At 34.9% G+C, this 26590-nt stretch overlaps 2 protein-coding genes across 7 annotated transcripts; one reads left to right on the forward strand and one right to left on the reverse strand.

Moving 5' to 3' along the window:
- The first annotated feature begins 598 nt into the window (after nt 1–598).
- LOC110813966 (FAD/NAD(P)-binding oxidoreductase family protein) lies at nt 599–11835 on the forward strand. Of its 6 annotated transcripts, none has more exons than XM_088215371.1 (12): nt 599–923; nt 2796–2963; nt 3090–3166; nt 3594–3712; nt 5056–5137; nt 5504–5647; nt 6794–6852; nt 8388–8455; nt 8580–8631; nt 10125–10298; nt 10433–11032; nt 11475–11835. In XM_088215371.1, the coding sequence occupies exons 5-12, from the start codon at nt 5107–5109 to the stop codon at nt 11688–11690; spliced, it is 1344 nt and encodes a 447-aa protein (XP_088071497.1). In that variant the 5' UTR covers nt 599–923; nt 2796–2963; nt 3090–3166; nt 3594–3712; nt 5056–5106; the 3' UTR covers nt 11691–11835. The 6 variants fall into 6 exon arrangements, with proteins under 6 accessions (XP_088071497.1, XP_021896956.2, XP_088071495.1 ...); XM_022041264.2 differs by having other exon boundaries at nt 3598–3712; XM_088215369.1 differs by having other exon boundaries at nt 2900–2963; nt 3598–3712.
- A 1000-nt stretch (nt 11836–12835) lies between these two features.
- LOC110813961 (Protein kinase superfamily protein) lies at nt 12836–21570 on the reverse strand. The gene is made up of 13 exons (XM_022041257.2): nt 21154–21570; nt 20286–20435; nt 20008–20178; nt 19144–19287; nt 18128–18233; nt 17837–17985; nt 17583–17708; nt 17058–17201; nt 15682–15769; nt 14679–15052; nt 14117–14440; nt 13348–13578; nt 12836–13203 (listed from the first exon to the last, which is right to left on the reverse strand). Exons 1-13 carry the CDS (start codon nt 21385–21387, stop codon nt 13069–13071), a joined length of 2376 nt encoding a protein of 791 aa, XP_021896949.2. The 5' UTR covers nt 21388–21570; the 3' UTR covers nt 12836–13068.
- Between the last annotated feature and the right edge of the window lie 5020 nt (nt 21571–26590).

The following is a 26590-nucleotide window of genomic DNA, read 5'->3' on the forward strand; positions in this document are numbered from 1 at the left end:
TCATAAATTTTTTTTAAAAAAATCATAATTACTAATCATAACTACGCCTCTAATTTTCCTACATGCATGTTTACTTTTGCTTCATCTCCCTCGCGCACGTTCCCTCTAAATAACCATCATATGCTCTCCTTCGAGTAGGTTTGCTTCGAGAAAGAGAGATTAGGAAAGCAAATTGAGGTTGTTTTGAGCAAATGCACACAAGAACAATGAAGCAAAAGCAAACATGGCGACTATGGCTCGCAATTGGAGTGAATTCTTTTTTTTCTTTTTCTCGTTTAAATAGGTTGATTTCTTTTATTTGTGAATTTGGTCTAAATTAATACGTATTTATATTTTTAATGTCACGTATATGTTATGTAACATTTGATATTCAATTTAATTAAGTTTTATATTAATAAAAATATGTTATGTATCAATAAATTTAATATTTAATATTTTACAGTAATTATGTTAATTTCTATTAATAGTATTAATTAAATTAATCAAAAATTAAAATATGAATTAATATTAACATAAATAAATTATACAAAATATCGATTAATTATTTTAGCAAAAGTTAAAAGTAAACATATGTATTTAAGCCTCAAAAAATAATTTTCTAATTTTCTACAATTTCCTGCTCAAAATTTTATACAATTTCACGATCTCTCCACTCTTTTCCCTTCCGCCTAAGATTCTGCCAAATCCTCGTTTCTCATTCCCATAAGCCTGCAGAGAGCCTGATTCCTTGCAAAACAATCCTTAATACCGATTTCACCTTCTCAAACTCCGCTGCCGAACATCGTTATTCTTCTTTTTTAGACTCTCCAAGTCTGAAATCCCGAAAGCACTGTCTGCACTATTTGAAAGCTCAGGTCCTCATCTGCAACACTCAGCTTAACGTAGCAGCTATTCTGGATTTCCTTCAGCTATTCTTCAAACAGGTAAGATTGTTTATCTTTTCAGCATCTAATTTATTACGAAATGGTTTCGTTTTCTTTCCTCGAAATGTCAGCTGGAAAATCGCGAGTCTCTGTTTTTTCCTGGATAGATGCTGTCAGGAGCTTTAGAGACCTAATTTCTAGACTTATTTTGATTTATTAACAGTAAGTTTGATCCCAAACATTCCGTGAGGATACAAGGAAGCTTGTGTTTTCTGGACGTTCGTATAGAGACTCAGAGATTTAAGGAGAGATGAATGAGGAAATAGAAGGTAAAAAGGAGAATGTAGATGAAGAAAGACATAGGAAGAGATACTTTCTTTACTCATCCCAGACTCTCTTTACATCTACTACATCCTTTTTATATTTGTATCTGTTGGACATTCACCGAAAAACTAAGAGATTACAGGTGAGGACAATAGAATTAGAAGATAAGGGAGAAGAAGTAAAGGGAAGAGAGGGAGAAGAAAGACAAACGGAGAAGGATTTTCTTGATTCATTCTAGACCTTTGAATATATCCTATTTAGAGGGAATTTGGGATTTCTCTTATTTGCTTATAAAAAGTTTTTAAGTATTATACTTCAGTTTCTATTTGTAACATGAAAGACAGTGTGCTTATTAGGTTTTAGAAGTAACTTGAGAAGATAAAAAATGAGCATCATAGTCTTGTCCTTTTAAGATTTTATTTTTTATTTAACATTCTCTTAGCATCCTCAAAATCAGTAACGCACATATGATAATGTGTCAAATAATAGTTCTAATAAACATATACATTTTTTATCAATTATTTTACCAATCGTGACTGTTATAGTAAACACTTTTGTCCCAAAAAAGTAATATTAAATTTTTAAAATAAGAATTTAATTTAACTGCTTAATGTAACTTACAGCAACTTATTGCTTTAAATACATTTCTTTTGACAATCCTAAACACCCCAACACCCTCTTATATTGGTTAGGGGTTCAATTGATACGAATAACCAATTACAACTGCATAGCAACTAATTACTTCTTACCAGCTGTTGGTTATCATTCCTTAACTGCCAGACTAGCATTTCCCTCGTATCATGAGCTCTATATTTTGTACTAATATTTGGGAGATCGTGTTAGAGGGTGTTTCCCAGAAAGTTCGAGGATGGGAGGTTGTAAATGTCATGTGGTGTTAATGGTTGTGGAGAAAATGTTCTAGTGTTTATGCATGTGAACTTTACACTTCGTTTCTGTATAAATGAAAATTGAATACTTGGTGTTGTGTGCATGAGTGGTTCATTTTATATTCTTGTGAAAGTTGAAGCAGTTATAGGCATGTCCCTCTGCTCACCTGCCAAAAGAAAAAAGAAAAATTTCTACTACATTTAATGTTGACTATTTGGCCAATAAAATTTTTATGTTAAATTGTAACCGTATCATGTAAAATTCCAAGATTTTGTTTCTCACTGGGGGAAGCATTCTCCATTCTTTCTAAACCAAGTAAATATGGGTTCTCAATTTAAAATAATTTCTAAATCAGGTAGTATTTATATATATGGGTTCATGAAGAGCGGTAGATAAAAAGTAGTTATGAAATTAGTGGAGATTAGGAGGAAGTTTGCTGTTAATGAAAAATGGAGAAAAGTTAGAAGCATATTAAACGGGAGCGGAGTCATTGTGGCAATGAATGTGAAAAGATGACTGGCTTCAGACAAAGTAACTATGCCATAATGGTGACTGAATTAAGATAAGCAGCAGAGAGAAGCATTTGTTTTGAAGTCTTGAAATGGTCACTTTACATAGAGTTACAATGAGGAGATGCAGAACTTTGGTTAATTATTTTCCTTTTTGTGTGAAAAAGGTGTATTCAAATAAACTAATAAACTAAACTACATGATTTTGTAGGAGGTACGTGCTGAAGTATTATGTCAATTTTTCTTCATCTTACCTGACAAAGGTTGCTAATGATGTTGAATTTCTTTTTAACATTGGCATGACTTAAAAACAAGTACTTTAAGCAGCACCATTCAGAGGGTAGCTGTTTCTGCCCATAGTTTGGTGATAACATTGCAGGTAGTGTTGAGGGATTTTTAGCTTTCAATTTTGTCTTTTTGGTGATAGCATTGCAAGTAGTATAGTGGGATTTTTAGTTTTCCGTTTCTTTCAGCTTTCATCATCTTGTTTCCTGATTTGATGCAGAGAGAAAACTAAAGAAAGCTCCCACACGAAAATAGTTTATGATAGCGGGTAGGCTCTTGCAATCAAATAATGAACAGGTGTGCATACGCTATTTCCTCACAGTTAACAAAACTTTCTTTTATCCTTCCATAGTTCCTCTCTCTCTCTATATATATATATTTGAAATATCTCTCTTTCTATATACATATATACATCAGCTATATATGGTGTAACTATTAGAAGGTTTTCTCTTATACAGAAATGAGAAATTTGAGTTTTTGTGGTGATGCCAATATCAAATTTGAACCTTGTGAATTTTTTCTTTTCGGGTATAAAATTTGTGGATGGCCAGAAAAATTGCAGTAACTGTAATGCTATGACATATCAGCTATAGTGTAACTATTTTAGAATTTTTTGTCAGTTGAACTGCAATCCCAATGGATTCTGGCATCACTGTAGTATTTTCTGAATGTTGTTACATCCTAATTATCTTTTGGTCATAGTTTGATTGTTTGTCCATTTAAGACAGGGTGGTGGCAAAGAAACTTGCTGCAAACCTCAATGGTGTGAGGATTCCAAAGAGGACTCTCTGTAATGATATAGGACTGAAAGCATCTACCACTGATTCTGCTGGCCCTCAACATGTAATAATCTTTTGAAGCATCCTCCTCGTATCTAATTTTATGCTAGAACTAATTCCTTTTTCATGACATTAGCTGGTTTTTCAGTCTTCCTGTTTACTAGTAGTTCACTTTATGAATGACACAATTGTATACGGGTTGGTATCTCCTTGGTGCCTGTTAATGTAATTTGTATTTTTGTTTCAAAAAAGAGAAGGGCGCAGTTAATTTGTTTTAAATATTGAAGATATCTCCTGATATTGTTCATGGATGCCTAGAATCGTAAGCTTTCCTTGATTTATCCAGATTTTGGTTTTTGTTTTTAGAACCTTTTTGTTATTTAATAGTAAGTTGAATTAAATCACTATTTATTTCCTTATTGCTCCAACTTTATGCTTGAGAGAAATCTCTACCTTGCTTACTGGTATCAATGCGGAGGAAAATGTTTTTATGATTGGCACTTTGGTTGAAGTTCTGGTCTGTGCCGTCTTAACTTGGCATTTAACCTATTTAGATGTGCTGCTCGATTGCAAGCTACAATTAGATCTTTATAGAACCCTGTTTTTGGTAAGTTCTCCAAATGTCTAGAGAATTGGAAAGTTGCTCTAGCATTCTGTTTGTTACTTCTTTATGGTTAGAATCCTGGTGGTGTCGCTCATAATTTAGAGAAAATTATGGGGGTTTTCTATGGTTCCATGTGAGTGAGGCTTCTAGGGTCTATTGTGAGGTTTGCCATCTGTTGAAAGGGGAGGGAAACCTTAATATTGGGAATCTTGTGTTTAAAAATCTTACTCAATTGGCCAAATGGTTATGGAATTTCCATTTGCACCTTTTTTCCGGTTGTGAAGAGCAACTTTGAGTGCCCTAGAACGAATGTGACACTAAAGTAGTTTCTTCCATTACTTAGAAAAGTCCCTGTAAGTCCATCACTTACCTTTACGATTTCTTTTTCTTCTTAGTTGATTTTTCTTTTTTTTTTGGGGGGGAACTGTTGAGGAGGGGGGGGGGGGGGTTTGGGAGGCTTTCTGCATTGTTTTGGCTGGAGTAAGGAGCATAGAGCAATGGAGGGGCCACCTTTGCAGGTTTAGGGATATTCTGGCTGGAGCAGAATGCTAGAATTTTTGAGCAATTGTCTTAGTCAGCACATGTTATTTGGGATAAAGTGGTTGTTCTTGTTTCTCTTTGGGGTAAGGCCCATGGTTTTGTCAGGGTGATCCTTATCCACATTGCAAAGGGTTTATGATACTATTTTCTCTTGATATATCTTCCTTGCTTCCTTTGCTTTCTCTTCTTTTGGTTGGATGAATGCCTTATCAGCCTCTCCTGTCTTTATGTATTCTAACCTATATGAGGGGGATGTCAAACAGTCTTCTGGTGCTAATGGTCACCAACATGACATTGCAATTGTTGGTGGAGGCATGGTCGGGATGGCCTTAGCTTGTTCCCTGGGTAGGTAATGCTATTTCAATTATCCTTCTGTTATGTATGTTATTCTGCCATAGCTACCCTGCATGATTCTTTTTGGTTTTATACAATCTGATAAATCACACTCATAGCTTTTTTCTTTTAACTTATTTAAATGACAAATTCTAATTTATTTTTTGACATATTTTACTTGTAGATGGCTAAGAACTGTCTTTCTCTTATATGCTTTGGGATATTCACCATTGTATTTAATCTTAGTGCCCTCTATTGCACTTCCATATCTGTTATTGAATCTCGGAGATATTTGTTTTATCACTTCAGTTCTCATATCATGCAGTCCTTTGGTTGGCCTCAAAATTGAAACCAAACGTCTTATATCTAACTTTGCAGCGAGCTTACCATTGACAAGGCATTTGAATGTTGCCATTATTGACAATAATCCTACTTTAGGGAGAGGATTCTCCATAAAGAAGGATGACCCTCCTGATCCAAGAGTCAGTACAGTCACTCCGGCAACTATTTCTTTTTTCAAAGGTATAGAATGTTGTACATTCAGGAACTTTTTATTTTCTTCCATTAGATTTCTCTCCTATAGTTCTCATTGAAGATGAACTTTCAGATAGCTGAGATTTTTTTTTATTTTTTTCTTTTTGTAGTAGGAAAACTTTGGCAGGAAACTTATTGTATAGAGTTCAAGTTTTTTTTTTTCTTTAGACATAACTATGTTTATGTTTATATTCTTAAGGCTTGAATGTGATATATCTTCATTATTTCCACCTTGGCCTCGTGTTCTATAGGATACATATCCTTGTTCCTTGATGATATCACCTAAAATTGTTTGAAAATTCAGCAAAACCTAATTTGATATAGTTGCATTTGATGACCTGAAACTTCCACTTCATTATGTTTAAGGGCCCTTCCTAATACTGGCGGTTTCTCTGTAAGACCTTTTTACAACTAACCTGACAAGAAGGGAGATTATGGTTAGAGATTTTCCTTCCAAGCAAATCTGGAAGGTTAACTTTCTCCCAGAATTCCTTTTTTGCATGGGAGGCTGATTAGATGGTGCATTCTAACTCTGGATAAGCTGATTAGGAGGGGAAGGATTCTGGTGAACAGCTATTACTTGTGCAAAAGGGATGTGAAGTCGTGCAATCATATTCTTTTGTGGTGTCCCTTTGCCTACAGAGTTTTGACCCTTGTTTATGGCATCTTGGACATTAATTGCATAATGGCCGGCTCGGTGAGGGAGGAAATCTGGGTGTGGAAAGGAATCAGTGGTGTGAAAAAGCATTTCAGCCTTATCCCTCTTGCCATCTTTTGGGTGGTTTGGAAGGAAAGAAATAGGAGAGTTTTTAAGGACAAGGTAGAGGGTTTCAACAAGGTTAAGAATAGTTGGTTTCAGACTCTAGATTTTTTTTAAGGGCCATATTCTTTACTTTTTTGAGGATTTTAGGGACCCTATTGACATCTTGATCAATATGTAAATATTTTATAAACGGGTTTGCAACTATTGGTGCCTGTGAATGAATCTTATTGAACTTTTTATTTAAAAAAACAATATTTAGTGGCCCTGTCTGTTTATTATAATAGAAAATATCAAATATTGTTTCAATGGAAATTTTGTTTAAGGAGTATATACTGAAATGTTGGCATACATGTTGGACTTCTGTTGAGCAGATATTGGTGCATGGCAATATGTTGAACAGCACAGACATGCATATTTTGATAGGATGCAGGTATGATTTGTTCTTTCTTATCTCAAACTTTTATTTCACTATTTATTTTGCTTCATATTTTCAAAATCTAATTGATGAATACTTCCATATATTTCTAATTAATATATCATCTCGGCCGTATCACCAAAATAATACAAACTAGATGAAAATCTTCCCCCTCTTTTTCTATTGAAAAAGTATAGTTACATCAAGGGTGTACAAGTGGTCATTTTGGTTACAAGAAAATTTTCTGAGGGCTTACTTTGGAAACAGCACTTGATTTATGTCCTATCATATGATTATCTTTTCCATCTGGTATTGCAAAGTCAAAGCACTAATTGTCCATTTGGTTCAATTCTTATACTGTTTCTAACATGTTCCTCAGTTTCATGTTTGAGTCGATATACTCTTATTTTGAGTTATTTGTTGTTGGATATCTTTTTTTACGAAGTTGGATATCTTTAACTGGTCTGGTAAGGATTACAAATCTATCTCCAATGAATTTAAGATCGGATCGGAATTAATTTAAATGACCCTAATATATTTCAAGGATATTCACTGAATTGGATAAGAACTCAACCAAAGATGCTGTAAGTTCTTCACTGTGTTTTATTCAAAATCTTTATGAAACTATTCCTAATTAGAAGGAAATTTTACATTGATGAAATTTCCCTCTGTTCTAATTTTTCACTTTTGAAGCAACATAGCGATTAGGAATCGGAAGAAGTTGATTTTATTTGTAACTTCTATGCATGTTTGTGTGCGTGTGTCTATGTGTATCTCCTGCATCAGTGTCTCTAATGCTTAAATTTGAAGTTGGATAAATGTTTCCATCTATTGCATGTTTATTCCCGTCAATTTTGGGGAGGTAGATATCTTTTAATGGTCGATGATTCCTGTATATGTTAAATATAGTTTTCATTTTTGTGGGGAAGAAGGGAGTTCAAAACTGGTTCAGGACATTAAAGCCAACGTGAATATGCATTGATGATATGTAAGATACTCTGAGATGGAAAAATCTTGTTGATCTAATTGATATTTTTATCTAATTCTTGTAAATGCTTTTATACATGGGTGCACCCCTCACAGTGCCTATTGATACTTCACTTTTCTCTATTTGAAACATTAATGAAACTGTGCAACACTATTCTTCTGCATAGAGTCTTCATTGCAAATTGAATTGGAAGGATCATTCCCTTTTGTTTTTAGTTAGTGTCCTCATACAGAATTCCAGTATAAATATGCAGAGGAAGCCTGCTAAACTTTTTTTCCCAAAACAACCTGGTTATGCCCTTTTCTAATTTTATCTGTACATGTTTCTACACTTTGTATAACCTCTGCTAAGACTAGAATATCATGTGTTTGTTCTGTCTCTTTTCGTGTGCTAACCATGTTGTACTTTCAGTAGCTAGTGGTTTTTTTTTCTCACATAAAATGTGGGCAACTGTGCTATATAACACATGCTCTCTTTGATCAGCATGTGATATTGTTAAATATGACTACTAATTTGCAATATAAAATTGTTGTACATTCATATTCTTTGTTGTTTGTTATAGGTTTGGGATTATACTGGTTTAGGATACACAAGATATAATGCAAGGGATGTAGATAAAGAAGTTCTAGGGTAAGCACAAACATAAGATGAGTAAACCATCTTTTTAGTCAGAGCTTATGTTGGCCAAGTTCTTGGAGTTCTTCAGTTTCTAATTGCAGCATGCTGATTTTTGAGTTTTGGACATGTAAAACAGGTGCGTAGTGGAGAATAAGGTGCTCCAGAGTTCTCTGCTGTCTTGCATACAGGTATTTTGTTCTTAGAGCAAATATTTTTGACATTGGGATGCTATGTAAGGTTGTATACCGGAGTTGTTTTAGGCCTGGTTAAAAATTTCAAAACCTTTAATATCGTGCCTATCCCAAAAAAGTTCAGGGATTGGTACGAGGAATTCAATAGACAGCAAGTATATGTCATCTTTTCTAAGGTGTTAGAAATGCTATATAAGACTTAAGGCTTCAAAAAAGGTAGCATAAGACACTGCAAGTTTTCCTCACTAAACCACAGGGCACAAATTGTAAACAATTCTGCCCACCAGGTGAAAATGGAACTTAGAAATCATGGAAAAAAGAATTATGCATAAGCAAATGCCATGCATTCAGCTTGGTGGTCTGGCAGGCCTAGCTTAGCTTCAGTATCTTGACATTATTTTGTAACTTAAAATGATTACAGTGCAATGCTCTTTTTAATTGCACCAAGCATCTCGATTGTTGTGGCTAGGGTCTTGTGATGAAGGTTTTGGCTGCTTCGCTGCATACTGCTTGTTAGCCTACTTAATAGTCTATGTGCTAGCTAGATGAACTTACTCTCTGCCTTCTCGAGCATATTTATATAGAAAGCTGCTTTAAATGTACATTTTCTTGCATATGTACACACATCCATGAATACATCTATGAGTGTTGTGTTCTGTCAAGCACCATGCTTGAACTTCTGACAAAACTTGATAGTTGCTTTTAGACTCTAGACTCTTTTGGAGTTTCACTCACAAATCTTTTATCCTTTTCCTTTGCAAATAACCTTTCTTCTAAAAATTTAGTCATCAACAATTGTTTTTGGAGTCTTCATGTTGGTGTGCCAAATGACTTTGTTACAAAAGCAAAAGAGCTGTCTCATCAGATATTTATGTAAAATATGTTGAAGAAATTTTGGAGACAAACAATCATTTGCTTTTACAACGTGAGGTGGAATAACAGCTATGATGTTAAGCTTTTTGCAGTATTTCGGGAAGTTCTGGGTTTTCCGCCTCCTACCTTGGATTTTTTCGAGTCCACTCATCTGACGTGTTGGACCAGGAATAAGCTTAAGGGGTTTTATGGCTTGCTGCTCTTCATGCTGGTCAATGCTTAGATCTTCAAACACATAGGTTTTCCAAATTTATTTGGTATATGGTAGTGTTATTCATCTCTTTGTGGGCTTTGCAAAGGAATTATAACTCCTCTAGAGCTCTTCCCAACTATTTTTATTTTGTTCTCTTTTATCTTAGAAGGATACGTTATCCTCCAGTCTTATACTTCTCTCTCAATATAATTTGGCAAGAAAAAAAAATGTTGCTGGGTGTAATCCAGGTAATGCAGACTTCTGTGTGCCTTCTCAATGCCATATGTTCTCTTGTTGGATAAATAACGAATATGTTCTCTTGTTGGCATTTATATCTATTTTCTTTCCAGACAAAATAATTTATTCTACTTGGTTGACTTTTGGTAGTTTTTATATTTTTGGAATCTAATAGAAGCTTTAACAGAGTACAGATTTTCAGAAGACAATCTATCCGTCCAGGTTAAATTCAATGGCTTTGCTACCAAGCTCTTCATCAATGAGAACAGGCAGTTTATCATCAACAGAAGAGTTATTCACTCGTGGGAGTTTAGTAAAGCTGGAACTAAGTGATGGCAATAGGATTTATTCAAAATTGGTGGTAAATGCACATAGATGAAGTGACAACTTTTAGATAGAGTAGAATGGAGTAGATAAATTCAGTTTTGGTTGCTTTCTTAGGTCGTATCACTTTAGTACATTAATTTACATTGGGTTGCATGGAATTTATTGTAGGTAGGAGCTGATGGGGCCAAGTCACGAGTGAGAGAATTGGCAGGATTCAGAACAACTGGCTGGAACTACTCACAGAATGCTATCATCTGTACAGTAGAACATGCTGTAGAAAATAAGTGTGCATGGCAGCGGTTTCTACCAGCAGGACCAATTGCACTCTTGCCAATAGGTGACAATTTTAGCAATATTGTCTGGACCATGAACCCGAAAGAGTCATCAGATTACAAATCAATGGATGAGGATAATTTTGTGAATGCTATAAATCATGCTCTAGATTATGGATTTGGTCCTCATCCTGAACCAAGCTCGCTAGGAAATGTAGACATGTTCTCTTGGATTAGGGGAAAGACAACAGTATCAGAAAATGAGAGTTTTGAAGTTCCACCAAAGGTGGTCAAGCTAGCATCAGAAAGAATGGTGTTTCCGTTGTCTTTAAAGCATGCTAATGATTATGCATCAAAGCGAAAGGTATTAATAGGTGATGCAGCTCATACTGTTCATCCCTTGGCTGGTCAAGGGGTTAACCTTGGATTTGGAGATGCATGTGCTCTTTCAAAAATCATTGCAGAAGGCATTGCCGTGGGCATGGACATTGGGGAGGTACTTGATCTCAACACTTAAAGAATTCTTTTTCTTGGATATCATGAGAAAGATTTTTCACATGCGTCAATATCTAGTAAAAGAATCATTTTTATGCTGTATGATATGACTTTTAATCTGTGTAAGAAAGATATGTTAACCTGTATTTAGCCATGTAAATGGTAGTACTTAAGATGAGAAATGCAACCTGAAGACTGTTGCTTTGGTAGTGATGTAAGTGATAAAGTTTCAGCCTGGGAGACTGTTGCTTTGGTTGCGAGATAAGTTGATTGTTTCTTGTCGGCTTATTCTGTAGGTTCCGGAGATTATATGTGATCACATGCTTAGTATTGAAAATGCACAATATAGTTTTTTCTCATGATTTTTCTTTCAGTTTTCTTGAGAAGTGAATGCTTCACAGTTCGTAATCCTTCGGTTGATGTTCAGGCCCTATTTCATGCAGGTGTCACTACTGAAAAAATATGAAGCAGATAGAAAACCTGCAAATATTGCAATGATGGCAGTTCTTGATGCTTTTCAAAAAGCATACTCCGTGGATTTTGGACCTGTAAATTTTCTGCGTGCTTATGCATTTCAGGGAGCTCACTATTTTGCACCACTTAAAAAGAGCATTATATCCTTTGCTTCAGGAGAGCACAGGCTGCCGCTATTTTCTTAAAACTTTGATGTCTTCTTATTTAATTTTTTAAAAAAAAACTTTGATGCCCTCTTACAGCAGATAAGCGACAGAAGAATCTTCCATGTATTTTCTAAACTTTTCCTTTAATTTATCCTGCAGAAGTAGTAAGTTTCACATTTTCTCATCCTTGATGGTGGCTCCCTAGACTACGGACGAATTAGTTCCGGATCAAATTCCAGAATTTAATCTGGATAATTTCTCCTCCTGAAAATTCTATCTTGCCGACTGAACAACCTTAGATGTTGAACTCGTTTGACACTCTTTTAGGAATGAACTTATCACAGTTCAATCTCTGCTGAAGACGGTGAATTAAACTCGAAAAAAACCATTTGCTTTTGTTAGAGCCTTGAGGAAAAAGAGGTTCACCTTGCATCTCCTGGGAATTTGATTGTGCAGTGCTAGTTAAGCAGAGGGTTAATTAGATTATATGGATGGCCCCAAATCTTTGGTTCTGAACGCTGATATGTACTACCTCAAGACGTCTGGTTTCTGTGGCAAACTTGATATACTGCTATATATTTAGGCAATTTATGGGGCCGCCAAACAAGAAACAACTTTTATATGAGTTCAAACACTTTTTTTTGTTGGTGGTGAAAATATCCAGTTTTATTTCTCTCTTAATGGCGCGGTCCAAATGAATTAGCAAAGATTTGAAAGAAAGCATTTTAAAAAGCGCAAGAGAACTCCATTACTAGTTTAGAGCTGATTGGACTGGAAGGCTCTTTATCTTTGGGCCTTACATATTCTCATTTCAGGAATAGAACTAACACCATCACGGAAATATAGGACACCTGAGAAATAGATTAAAAACTCCGATTTTATCTCGTTTAATGTCGAGGAAAAGGTCGTCGGATGTATTAAACTGGTGGAATATACGGATTGGATGCATAAAATTAACAGTCTTTTTACCTGGTGTTATTTGACTTTTTTACTTGAGGTTTGGATGAACTTGAATCAGTTTTGCCATGCACAAAAAAAAAATTCTCTGAGTACCACGTCGGAAAAGAGGAGCAATTTTGCCAGCTTCCAACTGTTAATTGGCTACTCGCTTCCTGCAATTTTCATGTCACTCCCCATGATACTCAAACCTCCGAAACCAATGTAAAAAAGAGAACCTTTTGGAATGAAAACCAAAGAAAATTCAGCTTGAAATCATCATTCTTTACACCTTGTTAGATCCAACTCGAGCATTTGAATACTCAGAAACAGTAGCATGTACAAGAACATTTTGGGACAATTGCTCGTGGGTCAAATGTGTTGGCAGTATAACTTCTTTATGCTATCAAGTAGCACTACAATTGTTCTGTATACAAATATATGCACAATTTATCTAAACAGCTGGACTGTAGGAACCTGATTACAAAAGTGTATCTCGAACTATACGTGCTAATACTCTTGATGTCAACCGACTAACCAATTCAGGAAGCACTGTGGCAGAGATTCCAGGTAATACTGGAAGCAATTCTTGGACAACTTGAGCAACATCTGTAGCCTGTCAACAGCCCAATCGAAAGCAGAAAATTAAGAAATATATTAACACCATCCACCAAATGGAGGGAAGAGATCATTTTTTTAAAATAAAGAGGCAAAAGATCATAATGGTATATGAATTTAACAATCAAAATACACCACTCACCTGATTTGAAGTCCTGGACAGGGAACTTCCTGCAGTTAAGAATTCCACAACCTTTTGAACATTATTCAATATGGCACGGTCTTCCTCAGTAATTGTGGGCAGTAGACCTGCAGGTTTGAATGGTCCAAATGTAGGAACCATGCTAAAAACAGGGGCAGGGTTACGTATTCCTAGGAGTGCCATTATTTGTACCAACTGCTCCCTCGTAACTGCATCAATGCCCTTTACGACCTGCTTTTCATGCAGGAAAAGTGATTAGACAATGAGATCCTTTATAACCAGTCTCAAGAGTACTACATAAGGATGTTTGTTCAATACGACAGTACCATACAAGGATGTTTGTTCAATCCAAATCAATACTCTACCACCTTAACTACAGCGTATCTGTTTGTTCAATGTAGCACTCCGAAACCAGAAAGATGTGAAACAATAGAACATAACATGGTAGCAAAAACAGTATTCTGAATTTGAAAAGAAGAAAATCCACAACATTGTGGGCCCATCTGCCCTGCAATTACGTAATTGGAACCTTAGGACAGTTGACAAAGAAAACAGTAATTTTTTCTTTGGAGGAAAAAGCACAAAATTATGAACTATGTATAAAGGAAAGAGAAGAGAACAAAAGAAATACATGCACAGGCAGTAATTTACATTTTTGACATGTTTGTTTATGCAACAATTTGCGTGTATACATGATGAGTGCACAGATATTTATGTGTATGAATGGAAGAACATAACAGACTGAAAAGTCAACTCCAGCAGCACGCACCTCATCCAGAAGAAACTCTCGGAAAAAGTTCCCTTTATCAGACAGTAGAAATGCTAATGCTGCTCTCGTTTGAATGGGCTCCTTTGTTTCAGATGTACTTGATGGGAAGCCAGGGAGGATGTACCCAGTTTGACTTTGTAGAATGCCAAGTTCAGCCATATCCCCATTTAAATTCTCTCCACCTCCACTTTTGGCTGCAGTTATGAAGTTCTCAAATGCTTGCATAACATCAATAAATCTCTCAGCATCAAAAACACCAGATTTTCCATATATGGTGTAACGTAAAGCATTCCTTAACCGAGGAGATTCATCGGTGAGAAGTCTCTAGAAATATTGAAAAACACAACTACGTAGTATTAGATCTAATATATAAGGGCATGATAAATTTTAATTATGGTCAAAACAAAGCATTTAGTAAGAGAAAGCATAAAAATTGAGGCAGACATATTTAGCCTCTTAAGCATAACTAACACAGACACTAGAAATTAGTTACTGAGATAAAACAGACAACACATCGATGTATCTTCCATGAAATAATCCAAATAAAACTTCATATTGTTACCTGTGCAATATATGGATAGGCCTCATCTACAATGGCAAAATCAGGATTCCCCACCAAAGCTATGCCCTCCAACACCCCAATTGCCCTGATTATAAGAGCAAAATATGGGGGTATCCTAAATGGATAATCAAAAGTTATTTGTGCCAAATCGGATGCCAATTCCTGAAAGTTGATATTTTTGGCTCCACCACCTTCAAGTGCCTGGTCAAAAACCTTAGCCAGAACCGGCAAGATTGGCTCCAAATTGACCCCCTCTGGAATAAAATCAAGTTTAACGAAGTCCTTCACTATAGCTCCATAATCCCTATGAATAAGGTGAGCAATTGCTTCAATCATTCCATACTTCTGATCATCAGTTAATCTTGTGACGAGACCTGTTGCATAAAAGCACAACTAAGATTTGAATAAATGGGATCCTAGTAACTAGATAAAAGTAACACTGACCAAATATATTTTATTTTCATGGTCGAAATTAGTAAAATGTAAAACAACTTGGAAGGAGATATTCTGTATTATGATTGAAAGAAAGAACTATTCTGTGTATTAAAATTGTAAATTCTAGATTTAAGATGCATAAATAATAAAAATCAGTTGAAAGACACCCTGAGTAATGCAAAATAGTCATAGCTGCAAATTGATCATACAAAAAGAGAGAACAGAATGCAGACAAGCCTGACAATCATTCATTTCTTTTACACGCTATAGGTACATAAAAGCACCACAGGAGAAACTTGGAAAAATTTTATACCTATGTCAGCTTTGGTGCCCTTCTAATCCTTGTGCAAATTTTGAAAGTAAATAATGAATCCAAGGGAAGAGAGGAATTCTATCTAGAGTAAGAAAAAATTAAGTTAAAAGTTCACAATTTTGAAGTGAACTAAGCATAAGATAACTACACCTGCACTAAGAATCAATGAAGGAAGAAAGGCATGGCTTCTCTTAGAATGCTTTTACAGGCTGATAGAATAAAAACAATTAGATTGAGAAATGGACCAACTCTTACCAAAATCTAGAATGGCTAGCTTTCCATCCGGAGTGCGGATCAAATTTCCAGGATGAGGATCAGCATGGAAAAATCCAGTATCTAGCAACTGAAATCCAGATGTAATGTTATAATTCATGAATTCCACTAGATATTTGCACGAAGTTAACCAATATGATGCATTGAAGATATAGACACTGACCAAGCAAAGAGGCATTCAAAGTAATGTGAATAAGAACTGTTTGATGAGGAGGTAAAATTTAAAAGGAAATAGATAACATATGAATAACTGGTGAAGAAGGGGAGGACCCGATGAGCTAAATATTAGAAATGCTAAGGAGGTTAGTTGCTGTCTGTATGGGTTCACTGCATCAGAATCATTAAATTAGAAGTAATGAGGTATTGAGAAAGCTAATTCAGTTCACTGCTTTCTTCAACAAATAGTAACTTGAAAACTTACCAATATTCAAGTTACTACTACTCTTTTCAAATTAACTGATATTTAAGTTATTAATTTTTTTTCAAAATTTAACAATATTCAAGTTATTTACTATTTCTTTCGAACATGTATTTCCTTTTTTGAAGTTCTATTATACATTTTATTCGAGTTATTTTGAAAATTTAAATATCAGATTTTCCTTGATAACAAGTCAATGAGGAATCAGTTTCATCTGGTCATGAGTTTGGCTTGAGAAACTTTCTTAATTCAGACTGTACCATGAGATGACTCTTTTCCATATCTTGCCAGTATTTAACAATGAAGTATTGTGCAATGTCTTGACAAGAATTTCAGAGATTTTGTCACAATCTTTGCTGAATAAGGGATTTTTTGACTGGAACATAAACCCCTTACCACAATATTCAGTTATCATATTAACCATACCCATGCTATTTCGAACAGAATGAATTGTATGGTCTCTCAGATTATTTCGAATGTAAATTGAACCAAAATTCATGACGCATAGGTCAAACCTAAAGGTTGACCAGAATCCAGGAAGCACCATGCAAGAATTGACTCTACAAACTTACTGACTAACCTCTCTCCGGTGCTGGGCAGAGCTAATTAGCTCAGTGGAATTCCCATCAAATATGGATGGTACAGAAGTTTTATATATCTTTTTTTTATTTCAAAAAAACATAATATATATATATATATATTAGAACACATAGTATCTATTCTCAATCATCAATCTGAAAGTACTCAATCTCCAGCTCTGGGCTAATCAATCAAAAAGGAAAGAAAAAATAGTGCAGAATATGAAAAACAATATCACATTAAACATGACCACTATCTGATCAAAGAAAGATAATTCTTTAATGAAAGCAGAACACTAACCATGTTCACTCCCTGGCCCGAAAAAGCATAACTAAATAAGCAAGTACATAGAGTTGTTTACCTGCTTTAAGTAACATATGACTCCAACATTAACCAGATCTCCAACATCACTTTCTGTACTTTGTGACAGTTTTTCTCCATCTACCCATCCTGTAGTAAGAACTTTTCTTGAAGTATACTTGTGATAGGTCTTTGGGACAACAACCTGAAACACAACTTTCAACTTGTAAATAATTTTCCCATCAAATACCAGAAGAAATTAAGATAATGAAACTCCAACAAGGAACTAATGACATAGCATATACATAAATACATTATAGCTTACATATCACCTCCTTTTATACCATTAAAATGCATGCATGAACCTTTTAAGTTAAGATAAAAAATTTCATGAAAAACTGATAATTTTAATCTGGGTTACCGCATATCTTTTTAGAAGGTGTCTCCGCAATTTTTATTGATTGTACTCAGAGCATGCTAGATATAGATGTAGAACCTGAAACGTTTATGAGTGGACTATCTGGACCAGGAAGCAACGCCAACTGGCCCACAAAAAAAGTATTCATGAAGAGTTTATCAGACTCACCTGTGGAAGGTCCTTCCTCATCATTTCAGCAAAGAGTGTTCCATTTTCACCCTCACTAACATAATCTAACTCCTCAAAGAACCGAGCAGCCCATTCATCAACCAGCCCAACGACATCTACAGAGATCTTGAAAAAAAAAAAAAGAAGAATAAGGCTAATAACTGTCAAGGAAACTGGAGGAAAATAACAAAAGTGGTTTCATCTATTTGTAGAATGAGTTAAATGGCTAAAGTTCTATTTCAGAAAAACCTTACCTGAGGAAACCTCCGGAGAGCCAATCCCAAGTTCCTTATTATATACAAATCAATTGTTACTGTCTCCAGAACAAAAGGCCGCTGCACTTTGACAGCTACTAGGTCCCCATTTTCCTTTAACCGGCCCTTATATACCTGCCCAAGAGATGCTGCAATGATGGTCCCACAATGAGATAAGATCAGATATTAGACTACCAGATTCCAACAAGCAAGGAATATTTTCCCTCCTTTATTTTTCCTTCTTAAATCCAAAATCCTTAGTAAATATAAATAAACATGATTAGAGAATACCAGCAGCTATTGGGGAAGACGATAGTTCAGAATAGATTTCCTGCCATGGCTGACCAAGCTCCTCCTCAATAAGAGCCATTGCGACATCATCTGGAAATGAAGGAACCTTCACATATCATCAAATAGAAAAATCAGCTCCTAAACAGAGTGACCTAATCCATCTAGTTTATTATTTCCAAGGACCTGTTTCATGGTCATGCTTGGCACGGACTATTTCAGAAGGAAGGCACAGATGCTAAAGAAATAGAGGTCTCATCTATTGTCTCATCATGAGTCAGAGAAAGATGCTTTATGCAGTTGAATTTCCACAAGCTTTAGCTTGACTTTCAACATATTATACACTGAGGTAAGGATGATCTTGAATAGGCATTATTCTTCTTGCTCTTTCTCAGCATTCTTGGATAATTTAAAGCTTAGGCTTCTAACAGTCGCTTTCTTTTCAGTTTGTTTCCTTCTTTGTCCTGCTTTACTCTTCTTAGACCTCTTTGGTAATTCCTGTATTATCTTTCAAATACATAACAAACGATGTTTTCACTAACTGTTTTCTAAAACTCATGTTTTCTTATGGGTCATTAGTAATTTAAAAAAGGAAGACGAAAGGAAAAAAGTAGATTAAGTTTTCTGCAAGTACTAAACAGTTTATGAGTTAAACTATTTGTATCTTTTTCCTGTTTGATGTTAGAAGAAGTTACTCCAGACAGTGTAGAAGTTAAACTATTCCTAGGGGGTATGCAGGATCTTATCTTGTATATAAACTGGAACATAAATCTGCAGTTCCTATAAATAAAACAGCAGGCACAACTTGTGAAAACTAAAGAGTTTTTCTTTCCTTTTCTAAACTCAAAGATCGAAGGGCTCTCCCTTAACAAGCCCTTCTTGTTTAGAGATTGACAGATAGCAAGCCTTTCTCATTTAGAGAACGGAGAATTCTCTCTTACAAGCCCTTCCCTCTTCCACAACAAGCCCATAACTAGATCCTACCTTAGGGGACCCTCGCATGTTGTCCATAACTTTACCTTATCACAAAGTTTTTGCAGCTCAGTCATTGCAACAGGTGACAGTATATCTGGTCGAATACTCAATGCTTGCCCAAGTTTTATATATGCTGGGCCCAGAGAGGTGACAATTTCCCTTAATTCAATTGCTCGAGCAACTTCATTCTGATCACAGAAAAAGAAAAGAAACAATAAGCTTCAAAAGTTCAAGAATCATATTTAAAATCAATACATAAAATTTTTCTACTGAGATAGTGATGGATAAATCAAAGCCTGTTTGTAAAGAAAGGCTGGCTTAATGGAAACATAATAAATCTATTTTACATTTAATCATAATAGAAAAGAGAGTTTTCACACAAACAGCCTATTTGACCATTTTCAGTTCTCAAAAGCGTATAGAAGAGATGGAAAAGAATGAAAAACTAAAATCTATTTCATTTAATCGTCCATAATTTGGAGTTGCCAACCCATGCATAGACTAGTTTTGACCAAAAGAAAAATCCATACATCGACAAAACACTCGTGGGACTCCAACATTATTTTACGGAACTTCTATAACTTCCAAATGGTATGGATTAAATATTGGCAGCATATAGATCAAAAGGTCACTACGCACAGAGAAAAGTAAACACAAAACTTTCCTACATACACCAGACACGCAAATATAGCTAGTTAGAGTGCAGTTTGTATATGGGGGAAGATTATTAAATAGAAACAAACTGACAACAATTTTTCCAAATCTTATAAGACACTGACTAGGAAATGTACATCTATTTTTGAGAAGAAAAATGAAATATATTATAAGGATGAAAAAAAAATTATTTTACAGGATGTTTACTCATTACTATATAGAAAATTGGAACACGAGATGAAGCAGTGGATTACCTCTTTAACTTTCTTGTTTATGACATCCCAAGCCAACCGTGAGAGAAAACCTCCAGCTACAGACATTAATTGAACAATCCGTGTTGCAACAGCACGCGGCCGCTTACCCCAATATGCAGATATGCTAGCTGGATCATACACCAAAGGCAAAAACTCGCTGCTTTCCTCAACCTATCCAAAAAAGAAAACCACAGATAGGGGATGATAATTTTGGATTTGTTCATTTGATGAGCAATGTCAAATAGTGAACTGGTTACTGCAATGAGCCAGACCCTTACCTCCACAAGGCGAAGCTGAACATCGTCCTCAGCAAACTGTGAATCCCTTAAATTTTGGCCTCTAAGCCCTCTCATTAGTATTGCCAACTCTTCATTTTCTTCCATTTGGGCCCTCACTCTTTTAATCTCTTGTGAAACATCGCCTATCCTCTGCCATTTAAGTCCAAAATTGTCATACAGCACCAAACTGTCTCAATTTTAAAAAACATTAGAAAAAGAGAAAAGAGAAACCATAACTTATCTGTCAAATTAACTATTCAAGAAATATGCACACGGCTGCTAAACCCATGTCTGATAGAAAATCGTATTTAGTTAACAAAGATTGATTCATCCAGACAAATTACACACATCAATCTTCTAGTTCAGTTCTTCAAAGTTCTTTAAGTTCATAGAACTTATGAGACTGTCTGTTCGACTACTCTGATACCTTTTGCGACAAAGCTAATGCGAGAAGCAACTTTTCTGGGAATATATATATATCTTGAAATTTACAACTCGCAATAAGTGCTACAAGATTTACATTTTGGGGAGACACAATACTCAGCTCGAGTGACCTTCGTCGTAATGTATTCGGCTAAGTTGATTACACCATCCTATCCGAACAAACTCCTTATTTCCTCTCCACTTATTCCACTTCGCTTAGAAACAAAACTGTGCAAAAAACCTCATCTCGATTCATCCAAATTAAGAAGCGACTAATCCACAACAAACGTTTCTAGGCCTATACAAGTTTTTTTCCCCCTTAATAGCCAAGTCAATAGCATCAAGAATCCCAAACCTCAAATGTCCATCCTAAAGCAACTACACTTATTTTCTACAAATACACTTCTACACAAGTTTTTAAGAATAAAAGAACGATCAATTGTACCGTGGAAACGCCGTTGACAGCTTTAGAAGCTGGAGGCCTGGCAGACCCGTTGGTAGGGCCCGTTTGTGATGGCTTAGCAGGCCCTGTCTTAGTCGGTTTCGGATCAGTGGCAACGGCCAGGATCTTTCTGGCTCGGCTACGAACCGGAACAGAGGTAAACCGAGAAGGACGCGAAGGGAAAGAGAAACGGAGGGGCTCGGCCCCGCAGTAGACGAGCTGAGACGCCGCGTCCATCAGCGGAACCCCTCTTTGTCTAAGATTTTAGAGAGAGCAAATACCTAAGATGGAGAGAACGTGGAACGTCTGTTACCCGTGAAAACTGGAGCAGGAGCTTCTTAGGAGAAATGCGAGTCAGATTGTACGCTAGTATGCATATGCTTGGTAATGGTTGGCCTGCTGTTCGCCCAATGTCATATCGGTGTTTTGTCTTCTTCCTCAAGCCTCCACCAGTCGTGAGTCCAATGAAGCGTGGACGAAGAGTCTGGCACATGAGAAAACACGTGGCGCAACTTGGTGCCAGAGAAGCCAGACGCCCGCAGGCGCAGAGGGGTGTTTTTGTAATTTCATTTCCCCTTTTTTTTTGAAATAAAATTCAACCGCTCGTGTGTTTAATTTTGGTATTTTCATTTTCATGGTTTATTAAAAATTTATACGGATTTATGAATATACTCTTTTTTCTTACATTTTATTTTTATCTGTTTCAAGATTTTCGAATATGTAAATATTTTTCTTAAGAAATATATTCCAAAATTATAACATATTAATTTAATTTGATTAAAAAAATGTTTTAGTCTCACAATTCTGCTTATATAAATAATACACTTCGATTTTCAGAATTAATTATGCGGGCAAGGTGACCTACGACCGAAAGTTATATTATCTATATATTTTTTTATTATATATATATTTTAACTTTAGGATATGTATCTTCAGTAATTCAGAGTTTAGTCTTACAACGGATTTAATTAATTAATGTTTTTTGTTTTCAGTTTATACAAATTTTAGATTTATCATTTTCTAAATTTTATTTTTTAAATTTTTTTGAAATAAAAAATAAATTTATAATAAAATAATAAAAAAAATAAAGTATATCATTCATAAATTATAAGATCACTCGTTAAAAAAATTACCAACACAGTCGACAAATTCATATTATCACACGATTAGCAAAATTGCCTTAACAAATCCCATCGACATATATACACCATCAATTAAATTTGGTAAAAGCATTAGTTGATAAACAATGTGTTATTTAATTATCCTTTCTTATAAATAAGTTGAAAAATAATATAATCAATAAATTTAATATTCTCTTGATTTAGTTAGTTTATGGGTAAATACTATATTGATATCTTATACTTAAAATAATTTATTAAATCATTTTTTATGATAATACATCATAAATTTTTGTAATTATCTTCTTATAATACTAGTAAAATTGCATAAGCTTCAACGATCTTTTTGTAAAAATTCGAAACTCAAAATAAATGAATTTGTATTTTTAAATGTGGAAGCAAACAATAATATTATGATTTATATTCCTTACACAATAAATTAAAATATTCAATAGGGATATGAGAATGTTTATAGTACAACAAATCATAAATATAAGTAAATAAATTATTTAAAATAATTAGATAAATGTCATAAGAGTTAACCTCCACTAACTAGTTATTGAAAGAGTTCATGAGATAAACTACTAACAACTTTTTTAATGATCGAGATTTGGATCTTGATTTTCGTTATCTAAAATGTTTAATAAAAGAGTGAGTTGCACTATCCCAGTAAACATATAACACTAATCATTGATACGAAAAACTAAAAGTTGGTAAAAATCACAAAAATAACTAATTGAACCTTTAATTTAAGTAAATTCATTTATCATAAAGAAAATTATTTATTTCATACTTACCATTACAAGTTTTTTAAATATTGACCTATGAATACCAATATCTATACAACTTTTCAATATCATGCACAAGTGAACAAAAAATGACAATTTTCTTTTTTTTACTTGCTTACTGGTATCCTTGGGGGTCCATATGGATGTCCCCCCACGCGTGAACCTAATATCCAGATTTATCAATTAATAAGCCGTCTCCATACACTGTCTGTTAATGGGCGTCAAATATTTCATCCGATATGATAGTGAACTATATCTCCCAAACCCTTTGGGTATGGAACTTCTCAGTCCCGTCCGACTGAGGTAACATTCATGGTAAGATTCTCTATGTATCGGACTCATCCGCCCTCTCCCAGGATACCTGTTAAGCTTTTCACATAAAGATCCCCATCAACAAAACAACCACCAAGTGCATACCAATATCTCATTTCGTATTCACTGATTAATTAAACAGCATTTATGCAAACAATACAATTTCATACCTCAATAACCAAGAAACGTACTCAACGACTTTATTTTCAATCAGTCAATCGGATCAAAAAAATAACGATTAGGTAGTCAATAAACGAGAAAATAATTAAAAGCAATAATTAAGGCACATGGCGGAATAACAATCAATTTAGGCAGCATAGGACAATGAATAGGCAACACAGACAAACTATGACAAATATAAACTGACCGGTTCCGCATCCACTAGTGACATATAATTATTTTAAGAATTTTTTTAATTTTGCACACAGTACAACATTATTGATTATTAAGCCTCATTTATCATAATAGAGAATATGGTGAGTGATTCTTACCTGGATCGGTATTTTAAAACGCCGTACTATCTACTACGTTTCCTAATAAGTCATGGGTTTCCTGAATTTTTTCTGCAAAAATTAAAATACTCGTCACGTGCCTAAAAATACCCCAAAAAATAAAAAATCAGTGTTGAAAAACTTGTCTTTCTACCTGAGATCAGTCAGCAGCTGTACGTATTTGAGCTCAATACCTACTCAGCCGTTTTAGCTAAGATACAGCTAGTAGAGATGAACTTTTGTATCTTTCCTCCAGTAATGGGAGGTTACAACCTCACCCAGCAAGATACTGAAGCTAACCCGAATGTGATACAAGATACGTAAATTATTTGCGATCACTTTACATATGTTTTAATTGATACTGTTGCTTCACATTCGTTTGTCTTACATGCTTTTGGATAAAACCTTAATGTATTACCCGAAAGACTTGATTCTGTATTGTTTGTGTATACTCCTGAAAGTAGGACACTACTAGAGAATGTTATATATAAACCTTGTATTATATACATAACAAATAGAAAACTGAGTATCAACCTGATAGAGATTAACACGGGGGACTTTTATGTAATTCTGGTAATGAACTAGTTAACGGTGTATCACACTACTATAGATTATTTTCACAAAAAATTTGTATTCAACCCTCTTAACGAAAAGTCATTTACAAGTTAATAAAAATTTTGAATATTATTCCTTCATGAAAATTTTCTTATTGCATAGCGTTTTAACTCGGTTGTCTTCTCTACATAAGCAAACTTAAGAAAGAAGTTTGCATTCAAGAAATTCCGGTAATCCGAGACTTTCTAGATGTGTTCCTTAATGAACTACCTGAACTACCAGTAGATAAAGAAGTTGAGCTCACCATTGATCTTCAGCCTGACACCCAGTCTATCTCGGTTATCCCTTATCGTATGAGTCGTATTGAGATGAAATAGTTGAGAAAAAATATCAATGAATTGTAGGATAGTAGGTTCATCTGACATAGTGTGTCTCATTGGGGTGTTGGAATCACATTTGTAAGAAAAGATGATGAGATATTAAGATTATGTATTGACTAGAGGAGATTAAACAGAATCATAATCAATAAGAAGTACCACATCCCCAGAGTTGATAATCTTTTTTGACCAGTTGCAGGGTACTCAAGTCTTTTTCAAAATAGATTTACGTTTGAGTTACCATCAGGTAAAGATCATAGTAGAGGACTTTTCCAAGATAGCCTCCAGAATCATCTACGAACACTATGAATTCCTGATCATATCATTTCGACTAACCAATGCATCATCCATTTTTATGGACTTGATTAACAGGAGTTTCAAAAAATTCTTGAATTAGCTCGTTATTATATTTATCGATGATATCTTGATCTATTTAAAGAGCAGAGATGAACACGCTCACTACTTGACTCAGGTTTTGCAAGTTCTCAGGAAAAAAAAAATTATATGTAAAATTAAGTAAGTGTGGATTCTGTCTGAAACAAACTACCTTCTTATGACACATCATATCAAGGGATGAAGTATCAGTGAATTCTAAAAAAGTTGAGACAGTACTTGGTTGGAAGAAATTGACATCGATTAAGGAGATTCGTAACTTTCTGAGAATGACAGGTTATTACCACAGATTTGTGAAAGAGTTTTCTAGTATAGCTGCTCAATTGACCCGACTTATAAAGAAGAATGTCAAATTTGAGTAAAACAAGAATTGTAAAAGAAACTTTACAAAACTCAAGAAGTCGTTGACTACTGTACCCGTGTTAGCTCTACCGAGTGGAACAGGTAGATACACAGTGTATAGTGATATCTTCTACTTGGGATTGGGTTGTGTTATGATGCAGCATGCGAAGGTTATTGCCTATGGGTCCAAGAAGTTAAACAAACATGAAAAAATTATCCCACCCATGACTTGGAATTGACCGTCATTATCCACGCCTTAAAGACCGATGTTATTACTTACATAGGGAGACTTTTATGATTTACACAAATCATAAGAGTTTGAAATATATATTCACTCAAAAAGATCTCAATATGAGTCAGAGACGTTGGATAGATCTCCTTAAGGACTACAATCGCGAGATTTTATATCACTCAAGCAAGGGTAATGTGGTAGCCGATGCACTCAGCAGAAAAAATGTAGATAAGTTAACTAATTTAATAGTTTCTGAATGCAAGGTAATAGGGGCAATACGACATATACGACTTTAGAACTTGAAGAGGGTTAATATTTTGGTCCACCTGACTGTCCAACCTGAATTGATCTAGAGAGTAAAGGAAGTCTAATTAACCAATTCTACCATAGCAGCTCTCAAGAAGAATGCATAACAAGGAGTAAATCCATAATTGCGAGTCTCTACTGATGGGTTGCTTAGATTTCAGGAATGGGTGTGTGTTTCAAATGACAGTGAATTAAAAAAGGACATCATGACAGAGGCTCATAATTCAAAGTTCGTCATACATCTCAAAAGTACTAAAATATATCAAAGTGTGCGACTCTGATTTTAGTGCAGCGGGATGAAAAGAGATATAACCGACTTTGTCTCTAAGTATCTAATATGTCAACAGGTTAAGGTAAAATATCAACGCCCAGGTAGGCTATTTCAACCATTGCCAATCCCGGAGTGAAAATAGAAATATATCACAATAAATTTCGTGATAGAGTTACCTAAGGCATGCTTAGGACATGATACTATCTAGGTAATTGTCAACCGGCTCACCAAGTCCTCTCACTTCTTGGCTATCAA

This window comes from Carica papaya, chromosome 3, assembly GCF_054855325.1.
Source record: "Carica papaya isolate Zhongbai chromosome 3, ASM5485532v1, whole genome shotgun sequence".
Taxonomy (NCBI): Eukaryota; Viridiplantae; Streptophyta; class Magnoliopsida; order Brassicales; family Caricaceae; genus Carica; species Carica papaya.